The sequence below is a fragment of the Phasianus colchicus genome, chromosome 6 (genome assembly GCF_987193195.1).
Source record: "Phasianus colchicus chromosome 6, bPhaCol1.hap1.1, whole genome shotgun sequence".
Lineage (NCBI taxonomy): Eukaryota > Metazoa > Chordata > Aves > Galliformes > Phasianidae > Phasianus > Phasianus colchicus.
The window spans coordinates 51,360,274-51,376,203 of record NC_143441.1 but is presented as its reverse complement, the minus strand read 5'-3'; the positions used below and the strand labels follow the sequence as shown (position 1 = coordinate 51,376,203).

The 15,930-nt window shown below is 44.0% G+C and overlaps 1 protein-coding gene across 1 annotated transcript in view; it reads right to left on the bottom strand.

Moving 5' to 3' along the window:
• Positions 1–15,930, bottom strand: part of OBSCN (obscurin, cytoskeletal calmodulin and titin-interacting RhoGEF) — a 175,186-nt gene that overhangs the window by 60,752 nt on the left and 98,504 nt on the right. Inside the window, exons 63-72 of the mRNA XM_090143262.1 lie at positions 13,910–14,176; positions 13,238–13,507; positions 12,360–12,626; positions 11,254–11,520; positions 9,803–10,069; positions 8,842–9,114; positions 5,443–5,709; positions 3,115–3,387; positions 2,499–2,771; positions 598–885 (exon numbers count right to left, since the gene is read on the bottom strand). Of these exons, the coding sequence (XP_089999388.1) occupies positions 598–885; positions 2,499–2,771; positions 3,115–3,387; positions 5,443–5,709; positions 8,842–9,114; positions 9,803–10,069; positions 11,254–11,520; positions 12,360–12,626; positions 13,238–13,507; positions 13,910–14,176 (2,712 nt within the window). The remainder of the gene's footprint in view (positions 1–597; positions 886–2,498; positions 2,772–3,114; positions 3,388–5,442; positions 5,710–8,841; positions 9,115–9,802; positions 10,070–11,253; positions 11,521–12,359; positions 12,627–13,237; positions 13,508–13,909; positions 14,177–15,930) is intronic.

Sequence of the window (15,930 nt, the reverse complement as noted above, 5' to 3'; positions counted from 1 at the left end):
AATTTTTATTGGTACTGTCATTCTAGGGAATTTTCTGGGCTCTCCGTTATCATGGAAGGAGTTGCAAGAAAAGGTTGATGGAGTGGCTCTCCATTCCACTTCCAAAGTCATACCAAAAGGCAGCAAAGAAACTCCAGTACTCCTTCATAGGGGTTATCACAAAAGATATGCAATCATATGAAGAAAGATGGGTGAAGAAGACAACAGTGCCCAGGCCCACATCAGTGCCAGCGGTAACCAGCCTTGGTTACCCAAACACATCCCAACATGCCCCTTCTGACGCATTCCACCTGAGCTCCACCAGAAAAGAAACTCGTGGTGACTGGACAACACATGGATGCAGTGCAGGCCACAAGACAGCTTGATGCAGCTTAGAGAAAGTTTTGGATAGTAACAACACAGCGGGTTTTGCTTTGTGACAGCCCAGAACGATTTGTCCAAGCTCGTTCTCCTGCGTTGTGTTGGCAGCAAAGCACTGAAAGATGCTGCTGATTGAACTCTTCCAGGAGACACCTGGAATGGAAGAAGCAGACATGCCATGCGAAACAGGCTGACAGCAGCTTGCAGTCCTCCATGGGGCCATCTTTCCTTTCTCACCTAGCTGCACCATTTGAGGGAACTGTGCTGGCTCGCTGGCCCCAACTTTGTTTACAGCCGAGACGCGGAATCTGTAGGGTTCGCCTGGAGTGAGATTGTCCACCACAAACTCCATGCTTTGAATTATGCTCTTGTTGCATGACTGCCAGCCAACACCTGGGATTTTTCTCTCCACTTGGTAGCCTAGGATGTCGCAACCACCGTCGCTCAGCGGCTTGTACCAAGACAGAGTCACAGAGTGACTGCTCGTATGTAAAACTTTTGGTTCTTCAGGGGGATCGGGATGGGCTGAAGGCACAACAGAGGTCCAGTGATGCACAGTGCGAGCAATATTGCTTTCTACTAAAGCAACCTGAGAGCCTTCTACAAACAATGAGACCGAAGTACAACAAACGTGACGTTTGGTTCATTGTAAAGTCAAGCGTACGTGCCTGTGACCACGAGATGAATATCTGTGCCACTGATTTCTCCTGCACTGATCTACAGTGCTGAGAACAAATATTCATCTTTCATCCGCCCTCTCAGACACTCAGCGTCAATTATTATTGTGACTTTTTCCTGCTGCTTTGTCCCATCCAACTCAAAATAAAGATGACTCTATATTGTACGTGTTGTTAAGGATCTTGGCTGAAAACTCTGAGTGCATTTGGGCTTTGATTTTATACAGCTCAGATTTGGTCTTGGTGGACATCATATTATCTTTGGAAAAGACCACTAGGATCACGAAGTCCAACTGTCAACCTATCACCACCATAAAACCCCCCAAACCCATCCAACTCCTGGTTTTGCTGGGAGTTGAGGAGAAGTGAGAGTTGCCATTGACCATGGAGGAGGGACCAAGGGCCACTGATCATTGACCATGGAAGGATGATGAGCAATTGAGCACAATCCATTGGCCATGTTTTGTACACCACATAGCTTACGTAGACTTCTTTCCTACATTCTCAGGCAAATTTCATACAGAAAACCAACAGAGGAAGTTCATGAGAAAAATCCTAAGGTGTATTTGCCCAAAATTGTTTTAAGTGGAAGATACCAGGGATCTTTGAAGTCTCAGAATTAATTAAAATGACAGACAGACAATCTGTAGTAATGTAAAGACAGGATGGTCAGTTAGTGGCTCTCAAACACCTTCAAGTACAGCTAAAACACACTGCAATTATCTCATAACCATCCCTGGGACTATGCCATTCCTGGGTGATCAACCTATCCCACTGTGGGAGGGAGATGGGCCTTGGGGTGCTGGGATGGACTTTGCCAAATCATTTATACAATGCACCCTACAAGGGAATTTGGCAACTACTGTCTTCTCCACTCACAAAGTACTCCAAGAGGTTCTCACTCTCCTATCTCTGAAGCTTGAGGTGGATGTCATGTGGCTGAATTCCATAAGAAGACTGCAACATGCAGCTCAGTAATCTGAAATATTGTTTCAGTATTTCAGTATTTCAGTACTGTTTCAGGCCTTTGTGCTGGAGTAGATCAGCAGATTTCAAAGGGTTCTCTTCTGCCCCTACTATTTTTTCCGTATGCATTCTAGCACAACTGCCCCCTATATCCACATGTTTGCTGAGGGTGGTGTTGAACTCTGTGTAAACTGACTTCCATGCGACTGTGTTATGTTTTAAAAAAAAGATTACAGTGAAAGGAAGCAGTGAACATCTCTACCATCACTGGCCTGATCTCATTTTCTTCTGATGGGCTCAATTATTGCTGGTCAGAGAGCAAGTTGCCCTGCAGCACCTTCTTAGATTAAGATAGCTACCTTGGGACACAGAAGGCAAAGAGAAAAAATGAGTACAAAGATTAGAAAATTTGAGGTTGTAGCTCAGTTCCAAAGGAGATTCCATTTCTAGTGTTGCTGGGCTAGAAGGACAGACATGGGCAACAAACGGACTTACCTAGCACAGATAACTTGGCTGATGCAATTGCTTCCCTGGAAGCAAACGTCACCTCTCCTGAATGATGCGGTTGGGCTTTATTCAGAATAAGTTTGTATGTGTTTCCATCTGCTTGTACCTCCCAGTCCTCATCTGGTTGGATCTCTATATCATTAAAATACCAGGTAACTTCATTAATTGGCACAGCTTCACTTAGAGCACAGCTGAACGTAGCTTTCTGCCCTGGAGAGACTTCCACATCCGTGAGAGGCTGCAAGATCTGCAGACGCCATCCTGCAGAGGAAAACAGATAATCAGACCCTCAGTCACAGAAACAAATAGAGGTAAGAGAGGTGGATATTCATATTGAATCTCTGGACAGTCAGGCCTTGAAGAACAGGGAGATCATTAAAATGGAGGCTACATATAGCACCCGAACAAATGGTACATCCTTGTTGGCTGAAGCTTCACAAAACTTGCAAAATCCAACCAAGCAATGCCTTTCTTTTCCAAGTAGCAGAAAAATACAATGGAAATACCTAAAGGAACTTCCTCTCTGCCATCCATAACACATTCCTGACTCATTTGCCCTCCCCTATCAGAAAGGTAAGATTCCCCATGCAAGTCTAGCAGTTACCTTTCACCGTGAGGAAGGCTGAGGTCACTGCATCACTGCACATAAAAGTCACCCTGCAGTTGTCCTGCAGAGTGAGGTTCTTCAGCAGCAGCAGATGCCTGCGCCCATTTTCAAAGTAAACCATCTCTGTGTTTTCTGTAGTTTTGGCAGGCTCGTCATCAATCAGCCAGTTGTAGTTGTAGCACTCGGGCTTGGAAAGGTAGCATTCAAACAGGGCTTCCCCTCCTTCCACTGCTTCCACGTTCTCCAGGCCCTGGACAATGCTGTTCTTGGCTAGCAAGGAAGGAAAACCAACAGCATTAATTGCCTGCTGCGTGCATCTGAGTATCAACAAGCCTTGGATCATCGGATGATTCCCACTGCTGGAAAGCTGATGGAAAGGGTGGGATGAGATAGACTGTGCTTGAAGGCTTAGTATGGAATCATAGAATAACCTGAGTTGGAAGGGACCCACAGGGATCATCAAGTCCAACTACTTAGCTGTTATTTTTCCACCAGTTTCTAACACAATACTATATATAAAACCTTTGTAGCTACTGAGATTTTTTTAAAATAATGATAAATCTATGGGTCCTCATTTCATCTAGGCTTCCTCCAGAAACCTGACTTTTGTTTCTGCGAATAAAGACAAAAAATGTTAGTGTTCCTATGAACCAGTCGAACAGTTGATAGGAAGGGACAGCTCAGGAAGATAAAGCATAATCAAATTTCTTCAGTCTCACAAGAGGAAAAGTTTCTCACAATCTCCCAGGCAGTATAACTGCCATCAGAACTGGGGAGATGTCAACCAAATGACTTCTCATGGTGCAGCCTTACTCCCTCTCATGCAAAGCTATACAAGAGAGTATTACAGCTGGCAAAAAAACTGAGTTAACAACACATTTTGCATGCCTGCCTCTTGGAAACACACACAGAATTAAAATCTATATTAACAGGATTTTCAACTGTAAGTTTCTGAATCATTACTAAGGCCCGGTGGCAACAGATTAGATTTATTTTCTCATGCATGTGCAGTTAATTGTGTGGTCAGAAACGTGCCTGTGTCTACAGGCTCCATTTGCCTGCAGTCTCTGCATGCATCTGTTGGCCTTCGTAGGTAAACAACCAGCCTGATGCCAAATTAAGCACAGGCTGGTGCTTGTAAATGTAATTTCTGTTAGACTAACAAGTAAGTGATATGCACAGCAGTGGGAATGCAGTTAGGTAGATACGATTTACACAGATATCATACAATGCGCAGCACCATCTACAACATAAACCAACACCCTGAGACATTAGAACTCTTCTACACAAAGTAAAAAATAATGCTGATTTACTCATTCGATAGCAGAAAAAGGCATGAGCTATTAAAGCATTCTTGTATTTTACAATATTCATACTTCTGGAGAACAATGAGGGTTTTGTAAACCTTGGAGAGAATATAATTTCGTTAGGACCAATCCAAGCCTTTTCTTTGTGCCTTTTCAGAGCACTACGTTCCCTAACTATGAAAAGCAGATAACTGCAGATCCTACCTCCTCTGGTTGCTTTTAGATAATATTCATTAATACTTTTTTAGCCCCAAAATGGAAAGTTCATCAACGTAGAAAATGCTACAGTTAATAACAGCCTGAAGTTCTGCATTCACAACTCTAATTAGACAAGAAGGCATAATTTTTATAAACAAAACACAACAGTTCAGAAATCAGATCTGAACCCTTATACTTGCTGATTGAGTTAATTCACTTGGTGACTGAAAACAAAAATTCCATGTGCAAACAACAGGAAAAAACTAACAGACATCAACATCAAATCATAAACCTACTCTTAATTTTATCTGCTGATCCTCAGGATCCTTACAAATGCTGATTACAAGTGGGAAGGTGTTTCCTGAGTGATCAGTATTTGAAATAAGTAAAATCCCAAGCTATTTTAGCTAAGTTGGAAATAAAAATGAATTTGATGCTATTCGTGTGTAAAAAGCATTCTGTAAGAGCACAGAAAATGTGATTATTATTCTTTTGGACCAACATTATATTGGTAAGTTCACAACAATTCAGCAGGAGGCATTCCATAGTGCTGATGTGGCAGCCAAATCCAGTTCCATGTGGAAGAGGTATGACGTGTAAGTGGTGTAATAAGTGAGCATTAATTAGAACTAAGCTCCAGTGAAATGCTGCAGTTTCATATTCAGTTCCCAATAACTCCTAGCTACTTTCAGCATCGTTATCAGCACTGGCACGAACACAAAAGATTCAAACGTGTCACTTATTGAGAGATGCTGCCATGATTTTTCCACCTCTTAGTTGGAAACCATGATAGTCTTCCTCTTTGGCTGGAAGACCTCACCTTGAACGTCAAGTGCAGCCATCACTTTAGTGCCTTCAGCTTCACAAGAATAGACGCCACTGTCTTCTGGTACCGTGGGTTTAATTTTTAGCATGCTTACATTCCAGTCCTGATCGATAATCACTCGCTGCCCATCTGCAAGTATTTCCTGATCATTTTTCTTCCATATGGCGTGCACTGGCCTAGAATACTGGCATATGAACTCTGCTGTGCCATCTTCATCAACAGTTATATCCTGCATGGGACTGACCACTTCAATGGTTGGATCTGTCAACCAACACGTCAGGAAGGACATGCATTAGTGGATCCTCGTGGAAATGGCAACTTAGAGACTTTTGACAAGCACAGAGCCCATGGGAAGCAAGCAGAGTGAAAGTGCAAGCAGGAAGCTGTCTGGACACACTGGGCATGAGCAGTTTAGTCTGTGCTCGTGTCAGCATCAAGCAGGATTGAAGCAAAACTGGCACGTTAAAATTTAACTGTCACAATGGGCAATGGACCACCAGCCTGCACTTTGACCATCCCAAATATGAACTTCTGTGCAGAGTTTGGGTTTTACACACTGCCTCGACTCCAAGATCCCCTCCAGTTCTAATTTTCCTCCCAGCACTGCTGAGATGCTCCAGGTGAGAGGTTTCACATAGGGTGTGAAACATTTGTGCTTCCCTCAACATGGCAGGAGTGCAAATCTGAGACAGAAAGAGCAGTAGGTGGGCTGCAGTGAGGTGTTCCCTGCGGTACGTGATCTCTCAGTGCCATGAACCCTACTGGAAGCTCCTTCTGGAGCAGGCTGCAACCACTCACTGAACAGAAATGCAATGCACAAATGCAAATATTCATTCCTGTCATGTGCCAGTGAGAGATGTAATTTGGAGAAAAAGGATAATATTTTGCTCTACACAGCAGCTGTTCTAGAGACTCAACTATGTGAACCTATTGAACTCTCCCCCATCAACCACTCAACCGCAATCTCAATTTGAGAGCCCCAAAAATTCTCCAATCCAAACAAAATGCTCCAGGGAGCAGCTGGATGAGCAGCTCTTCTGAAGATGGGGGTTGGTTTTAAACATTCAGAGCCTTTCTTTTAAAAGAGTATTTCTGCTTCTCGGAGAAGCAGAGTAAATCCAACCTTCAAACATTGTGAGCTTACAAAGCAGCCCAGGAGTATCTCCCAAGATGTCAAATTGGATCACCTGCATACAACTGCAATTGATATGCTGAAAGGAAAAACCCTAATGAAATCTGAACAGTACAGTCTCTTTGCAGCATCCTTCTCAGCAGGATCACATCAACGCCTTTAAAAACTTGGTAGGGCTACCGATAGTGCAGCTCAGCATAAAAAGATGTCAGAGAAGGCTAATAACTGTCCTTTACTTCCAAATTGTTCTTCTGATCACAGATCAGCTAGAATAAACCACACTGCAACTCTGTCTGAATGCTCCCATTGAAACTGGTGAATCAGGTGGAGGGTTTGGTGTGTTACTGGAAGACTTTGGGAAGCAAAGACTGTTTTACTAACGTCTCTTAGAAACTTCTTCCAAGCCTTGATCCTCCTCTCTAAATCTCCCTCCACCATTCACTGTGTCTGCAAGTGTGCAAATGGAGAGAAGGCGTCCATGGCAGAGCCTGGAGATGTTTTGTTACACCAGGTATGAAGAAGCAAGAAGGTGTGACTGCAAATGGAGGAATACACTACCATCCCATTTCACAGCACTCTCCTCACAGCAAATGTCACCTGTGGTCTTGAAGAAGGAAGGAGTCCCAGTTCCAGTGGCAACATCCCACCACTGGGCTAAACCCCTGGCAGCCCCAACAGCAGGAAGCTCCCTAGGGCCATAGGAGCCAAAAGGCTGCAGCAGGCTCTGTGATCCTCACCCGGCCCAAGGAGGTCAGGAGGAGGCAGCTCTCAGCCTTTTCTCATTTCCCCCTGCGTATACACAAATGTTTCTTCATTATGGGTCACTGAGTGAATGCAGTTCTAGGACAGTGATAGTCTGACGACAGATCTGTTTCTATATTTCTGCCCAAAATTAAGTGTAGGAAGTTGGCTGTTATAAAAGCATGGTTAGAATTTGACTAGTTTTTACTGTCCTATTGAGCGCAGTGTAGCAGGGGTGTTTTAAAACCTACTTCATCCTAATCCAGTTACAGTCATATGCTACCAGGATTCATGTTTACATTAAAGAAATTTTGCCTTAATAAGCACAAAGTATCCACATGTTTAGCAGGCATGAGCTATGGGCTTGGATGAGATAATCTCCAAAGGTTCCAACATGAAAAATTCAGTGATTACGTGAAATTAAAATTTCTCTGGAGCGCCTTATTTGGCTGAATAGAATACCTAATTGATTGATACTTGATTTTATTTTATGCTTTATGCCCAGTGGAGTTCTTCGCCTACAGAGCCTGGAACCACATTTTGCCTGTGGAAATGTAAAACTCAGAATCTATTTACATGGACAGGGCTTTACACACCGCATCGATGCTGCACTATTCTGATGCTAGAAACAAATAATTTGGCATTTTATCACTGCATGGAGGCAAATTTTCTGAATGCACAAGGGTCACCATTAGACAGAGAAGGAGACACCAATCTCTGATTCAGTGCCAAATTGTGGATCATTATGGTGAACAGTTACAGCATGAGAGTAGATTTTAATAAAGAACATCTAACGCCTTCTCTCTCTTTATATAAAAACCCCATTTCCAAGTGAGGAATAAGTGTTACTTTTTCAAAAAAAAAAAAAAAACACCCAACTTTTCCCAATGGCTGTAAAAGGACTGAACAGGAAGCAGCTTGCTTGCTTTACCATGAAGTCTGGAGCTCAGTGTTATTTGCAGTTTGTGGCTACCCTTACCAAATAAGAAACAACATTCATCCAACAGACAAGACTTTGCTAGTACAATGATGACCATTAGTATTCTGGCAATCAACAAACGTGGCCCACTTTGCCATTGTGATGCAGCAATGTCATATACCATCTGGTTTCAAGAGTGAGCTCTGAAGCCATCAGCATATGAGCACAAGGCCTTGTCTTGGTTAATTGTGGTATTATAAGGAAAGAAGTTGAAGGGAGATGAAAAAAATCAGGCACTACCACTGAGGTGAAAGCACAGTTTCTTCTCCTGTATTGGTTCAGCTCTATTGAGATGTCCAGTACAAGAAGTAGTCCTGGCCCTGCAACCCTTCCTCACCTCAACCATTGAAGCGTTGATGTGGTTGTACCTACAAGACTTCTGCAGTGAGTTTGGCTGCCCTGCTGAAGCACAGAGCTGTGGGACTATTGTGCCACAGGGAAATTGTGGAGAGATTTAGTAAGGGTAGCCAGGAAGGCAGAAGCACTTGCACACTGAGCAATTCCAGAGGTGGCCATCTCTGTCTTTCTAACAACGAAATACCTTTGACTAATAATTTAGCTGAAGATATAAGAGAGCCAGCTCTGAAGGTGACAGTGCCTGAGTCGTGGCACGCCACATCATTTAGGGTTAAAGTGTGGATTATCCCGTCCTGCTCAGAGATTTCAGTCACAAAGTTGTTGTGAAGGGGAGATCCATCGAGCCACCACTGCACGTTCTTCACGCCTGGGTGCGACAGCTCGCAGGTGAAAGTGGCCGACTCACCCACAAAGACGTCTGTGTTCTTTAAACCAGAAACTATGACTGCTTCTTCTTCTGCATAACAGAGCAAGAGAAGGTGCCAAAGGAAAAGAAAAGCATAAACATACACAAGTTCCTTCCTGTAGAATTAACCGAAGCAACAGTGCGCGTTGTCCAGGAGAATTAAAGTTGTAATGCTGTTCCAGGCTTAAAAATAAGCTTAATTTTTCTTCTACCCTTCACCCACCTTTTACCTTACCACATTTAGGGTAACATGAATGTCTGCAAATGCTGTTTCATTGCAAGGGCAATGTCCCATGAGGAGTTCCTGTGTGTTGCAGCCATCTGCACCAACATTTGTAGGTGGTGTGAGGTGAATAGGAAGCTTAACATTTAAATGGGATATTTATGTTCAGTATACTAAAAATGTAAAACAGATATCAGCAATGATAGAAGCCATACTGAACAACATCAGATATTCAATTTTTTGTGTAATAGTTGGTCCAGCCAAATGATTTTTAAGCAGCACCACCATCTCCTTTGGTGCACATTGCAGTCACTGCCCTGAATTGTGGTAATTTATAAGCACTAATCAGATCTGAACTTGAAAATAAATGTTTGTATTGTCACCTAAATCAGGGACAAAAATAATTGAATTCCACTGGTTTGCATCTGAGACAAGTTTGGACAGTTACTGCCAAAGATTGTGGAGTAAAAAATTCAGGCAGCAAAACCAAGGCACTCCCACCAGCCTCCATCTTACCTTGCACATACACAGAACCTGTGGTGATCTCATCTCCAGTGCTACAGGTGTAGTCCCCACAGTCATCGAGCTCCACGCCGTGGATGATCAGCTCTGCAGTGCAGCCCTTCAGCTTCATTTCGTACTTCTCACTGGGCTGAATGATCACCCCTCTTTTTCTCCACTCAACGGGAGCATCTGGCTTGGAAATCTCACAGTGCAAGATAGCTGTTCCCCCTTCTTCAGACTCCACATTTTTCAGCTCTTCCTTAAACAGCACGGGTAGTACTGCAGTGGAGAAGCAGTCTCAACAGTGACTGTGCCCAGAGGTGAGGGACTTGCATGCAGTTTTCTGCAGCTTGGCATCCCCCACCTTTCTGAACCACAGCTCCCTGAGGACAATACCAAGCCCAGAGCAGGGCTTTGGGATTGTGCCCTGGACACTGATGATGTGAAGATGACCACTGCTCAGTATAGGACTGGCAGAGGTCATGGGCTGAGGTAAGGGGTTTCACCTGTACATACCCACAATATTCACTGTAAACAATTAGAGGAAAAAAACTACCAATAGCAGCATTTGGACATTTCATCACTGAAACGACATACTGAGAAGAATCATAAAGTCAGTCAGGTTGGAAAAGACCTCTAAGATCCCCAAGTCCAACCCCCACCATGCCCACTGCCACATCCTTGAGTGCCACATCTCCATGGTTCTGGAACGCCTCCCTGGGCAGCCTGTGACAACACATTACCACTCTTTGGGAGAAGTTGTTCCTAATATCCAACCTGAACCTTCCATGGTGCCATCACTTGAGGCCTTCACTTCTCATTCTATCACTGTTACCTGGGAGAAGAGACCGACCCCTACCTCACTATAATTTCTTTTCAGTGTTCTAGAGAGTGATAAGGGCTCCCTGGAGCCTCCTCTTCTCCAGCCTGAGTCACATTTCCCTCAGCTGCTCCCCATAGGACTGTGCTCCAAACCCTTCACAGTTGTCATGCCCTGCCATGGACATTCTCCAGCATCTCAATGTTTTTTCTTGTAGTGCAGAACACTGGTTAGGTGGTGCTAAGCTCGGGATCTAAAAGCACGATCACGTTGCCCGAGTTAGAATACACAGCACTCAGTATAAATTGAATAAAACTATACAATCCAGAAGAATAGCCATTAGAAAAAGACACAAAGCCACAGATCTAGTGCAGCTTAGGCACAAATAGCTATAACAGCTTCACTTAAAATGGGCCTGCATTCTTCTTTAAAGAGTAGATTTAGGATCAAAACCTTTTCTGTACTTTGAATTCACAAACACAGATTGTCAGTGATTAAATTTCCATTAGTGACGAATATTGGTGACAGACAGGTGGTTTGACTGGGTGACTTTGGAGGCCTTTTCCAACCTTGGTGATTCTATGATTTCAGTTCTATAGAAGGCAGCCACAGCTTTTCTGCCTTCCAGCAAGGCTTGACCTACCTTTGACTCGCAACGATGCAGTGGTCTGTTGATCCCCTGAGTCACACGTGTAATCACCCGCATCCTGAGCCTCAGCATCATAGATGAAGAGCTCGACACGTGTCCCCTCTTGCCGGATCTCATACTTGTCACCTGAGTGCAGCACCGTATCTCCTTTCCTCCACTCCACAGGTGTGTTGGGCTTCGTCAGCTCACAGTGCAACACGGCAGTGCGCCCTTCCTCCACCTCCTCATTTTTCAGCGGGTGTTTGAAAAGCACAGGGAGGGCTTCAAGGGGGGAGCGGCACAAAGAGAACAAACAGGCAAAACACAGACAGAAAATAGAGGACTGTTTTGTTGACACGGTACTGGTAAGAACCGGAGCAGTAGTGCCATTCTGGCTTTGTTTACCTGGGTAAGAGGGATGTCTACTTCCAAGCCAGACAGAGGAGGAGAAGGGTTAGAGTTAACCAGCGGGAAAAAAATCCAATTCTACACGAGCTGCATTTCTTTCCCTATATCCTAAATGTTCCCAACTAATTTCAATAATCCTTTTTGAAGCCCAAATGCTTTTTCATCCAAAAATAAGATGATAGAACGGATAGAAGTTCTCAAACAATACAATCCTGCTGACCCAAAACTGCACCATTTCAAGAACAATTTCAGATCATGCAGGAAAGGATCAATTAGGGAATGGTTAAGGCTGGAGGAACCTCTGAGGGAATTCCTCCACCTCTCTGTGTCACCGCTCCATCATCTGACTACCCCTCATCATAAAAGGTGTTTTACTTCCCTAATCTCAATTTCTCTTGATTAACTTGTGCTTTTTGTCTCTCATCAGTTTGTTGCACACTCTAATAAAAGTCTGTCTCTCTCCTCTCTGTAGACCCCCAACAGACATTTGCAGACAACTACGAGGTCCCACTTCAACCTTCTTTTCCTCAAGCTGAATAAACCCAGCTGCCTCTCCTTATACTTCACCTTCTCCAGTCCCATGACAAACTTTGTGGCCTCTGTTCCACTTATTCCAGAGCCTCAGTGCTTTTCTCATACTAGGATGCTCCAAAAAGCACAAGGTATTCTTTCAGCTGCTGTCTCAGAGCTGCTGAGCAAAGAGGAAATCATACCTTTAACTTCTAGCCTGGCAGTGGTCTTCCCATCAGCTGTGTGACAGCTGTATTCTCCTGAGTCCCCACAGTCCAAATCGTGAATGACCAACGTGTGCACGTTCCCATCCTGCTTGATGCTGCACTTCTGGCTGGAGTGAATGACAGATGTGCCTTTCTTCCATTGCACGGGGACATCAGACCGGGACACCTCACAGCACAAGTGGGCTGTGCCACCCTCCTGCAGCTCCAGGCTGTGGAGAGCCTTCACAAAGGTGACTGGAGCAGCTGCAGAGAAGAGATGCAAACACTGCTGCACGTGTGGAATCCAGCACTGCCCTGAGATCGGAACTGTACGCTTATGGTCTCCTCTGCAGATGTTCAAAACCTGCCTGGATGTTTTCCTGTGCAACCTACTGCTTTTCTGGGGTTGGACTCGAGGTCCCTTCCAACCCCTGTGATTATGTGACAGCTGCATTTGGAACCAGATGGAAGAGGAACAAACAAGATAAGGCACTGACACGGCCAACCTTTCCAAATCAGAATAACTGAAGGGTTTTGTTTTCAGGGCAAAGATCTGAAAACATGACAAGTAGGAAATGAATTCAGAAACTATTCTCGGTGTTCTTCAGTGTTGATTTTAATGTATCTTAGATGCTTGTTTGGGGTAGGTTGACTAGCCCTCAAAGGATTCCTGCTTCACTCCATAGACTATAAAAAGGTCAGAAATGCACACCTGAGCCAGTCATTTCAAACTCTAAAATGCCCAAACCGTGTTAGATGAATCTCCCAAGATTTGCAGAGACCCTTCCTCCAAAAAACACTTCTCCAAAAGCTAAGGCAACACTGACAGTGCTTACCAGTACTTTTTAAATCCTTCTGTTTGGTAAGTAGCTCACCTTGGACTGTTAGCTGTGCTCCTGTGGTATGCTGCCCAACTTTGAAGCTGATGGGTCCACAGTCTTCTAGAGTCACCTTCTTCAGGATCAAAGTGTGACGTGTCCCTTGGACTTTGATCTCGTTCATTTCATTGGATTGCAGGGGAACATCCCCCAGGAACCACTGAGCATCCTGAGTTGTTTCCTGGGACAGTCTGCATTCAAAGACTGCATCTTCCCCTTCATATGAAGTGACGTCCTTCAGCATCTCCACTATGGTTGCTGCTGGTTCTTTATGGAAAGGTCAACAAAGTTTAATAGCTATGTTCAAGTGATGCTTCCTATTTTTCCACTTTAAACATCATGTTATACTCATTCTTGACAGTACTGCATTATTTGAAAGAACTAATACCCACAAGACACATTACATTTATAAGACAATATATGTATTGTGAAAACACTGTCAATAGATTTGAGTGGATGATGTTAACATAAAACCACAAGGTCATGATTAAAGACCTGTTTCTGACTCCCTAGAAACAACCGTCTCCGTTCCCTTGAAATCAACCTTCTCTCCAAAATCCCTATGACTCAGTTTGGGCACAGGACAATGTCTAGCTGTCAAATTTCCTAATCACACATTAGTGCCTCAGTAATGAGCTCTGTTCAGCTCTTCCCCACACGAAGTCCTACCTTTCACGTGCACAGCTGCAGTGGTTTGCTGGTCCCCTGTATCACACGTGTACTCCCCAGCATCAGCTTCACTCAAGTTGAGAATCGTCAGCTCAGCCACGGAGCCAGCTTGGTGCATCTTGTATTTATCACTGGGTTGCAGCACTTTCCCAGCCTTCTTCCACTGCACAGTGGCATTTGATTTTGAGATTTCACAGCTCAAAGTGATGGTGCCACCTTCTTCAGCTTGCTGGTTCTGGAGTGGTTTTGTGACAATTACTGGCAAAGCTAAACCAAGAGAAATCAGAGGAAAAATACAGTTTCATTGTTGACTGCATTTAGTGAAACTGCCGGGCCATTACAAACTTGATTAAATATCAATGACCTGAAGACACAAAAGAGGAATGATGAAAAAGCACTAGATTTCCAGGAGCACTAAGCACTCTGCACTCCCCAGAGGACACTGTGCATATTGACCACCTCTGGGAATAAATTTCACTTTACAGTGGAGTGGCCACAGTTGTCGACTCTTGAGCATCTAAGTGCATGCATCTCCAAGAGCACGTCAAAGCCACAACTCAATTGCCTACCCCTGATATCCAAGTTCTTGGCTATACAGAAGGTTGCATGGATAAAGATTGTGATATAAAGCCTTTCGTTTGAAAACTGGACCCAGGTGTAAACACTGGTGGGTTCAGACAGAGCTTTGGTGGGTTGATATACATACAGTGTGTAGTAGTTGTGTTCCTTGAGCCCAGTTGCACAGAAGAACCGTGGTAGCTCCACAGAAATTGCTGAACTGAGATTTACAAAGTTAGGGGATCCTAAAACACACAGTTAATTCATAGGAACTGAGTGATGTATATATGAAGAGAGAGGCATGAAGGTGCTTGTAGATGGCATAGGAATGGATGATGTATTCCATGGGACAGTTAGGCAATGGCTTGAGTCAGATTTTTGTACAGTTGCATTTGCAGGAAGGGCATCCCATTGTGCAGCTAACTCCTGCAGTCCAATGACTCTTAAGAACCAAGAAAGGAAAAAGAAGAACAGAGATAATGTCTTGAGAGACAAGTTTTGTGAAGACCTGGTCTGCCAACTGCATCGCTGTTGAATGAGAAGCCCTCATCACAAAAAAAAAAAAAAAAGGAACAAACTCTCTGTGACAGTGTTCCTAAATCTTAGATACAGAATTCCTAAATTAACCTAGAGTTCCCCAAAAGGTGAAGTGAAAGCTCGTTTCACCTTTCGCTACCAAGGATGCCATAGTTTGCTCATTGCCAGAATCACAGGTGTAGTCTCCAGCATCCTTTAGCTGTGGATCATGGATGAGTAGCTCCACAGCAGAGCCCATCTGCTTCATACTTGTTGCTGGCCTGGAGCAAGACTGACCCTTTTTTCCACCTCACTGGTACATCGAGTTTGGAGAGTTCAGCATGAAGGATGACTGTAGAACCTTCCTCAGCTTTCTGGTTTTGGAGTTTCTTTTTGAAGAGTGCTGGAACGGCTGTGACCATACATAGAAGTACAGACGGACAGTCACTGTCAGAGGATGGGCTTACAATACCAATGTTCTGGTATCACTGCATCCTGGATTTGGGGTGAGAGCAGGCAAGTACATGTCCATCACAGGCGATATGTCCTCAAGAGATATTTCAAAAGATGACACTTCACAAGAACTTCCTGGCTCCTCTTTATTTTAGCTGATCTTGTAGCTCAGGAAAAGACTGTATTTATAGCAGGGTAGATTCTTTTAAATGGATACATTGGCACATTTAACTCGTTTTTTAGACTGTAGGCACTGAACTTCCTTAGGTACCTTGCTCTTCAGTTGGAATTGAGAGCCCAGGTAATACTGAGCACTTTGAATCTTAGGCAACCTTTGCCCAGTTGGGACCACAGCTCAAAAAATAAAGGTGGCTGAGAAACAAAATGGTATCATTACATTTAGTTCCAGGGTTGGTTTCCTGAGTGAGCATAAAGAAAACCTTGGGTCTAGAATAGCGGAAGAAGTTACTACGCCTGCGACAGGAGGACTTTAA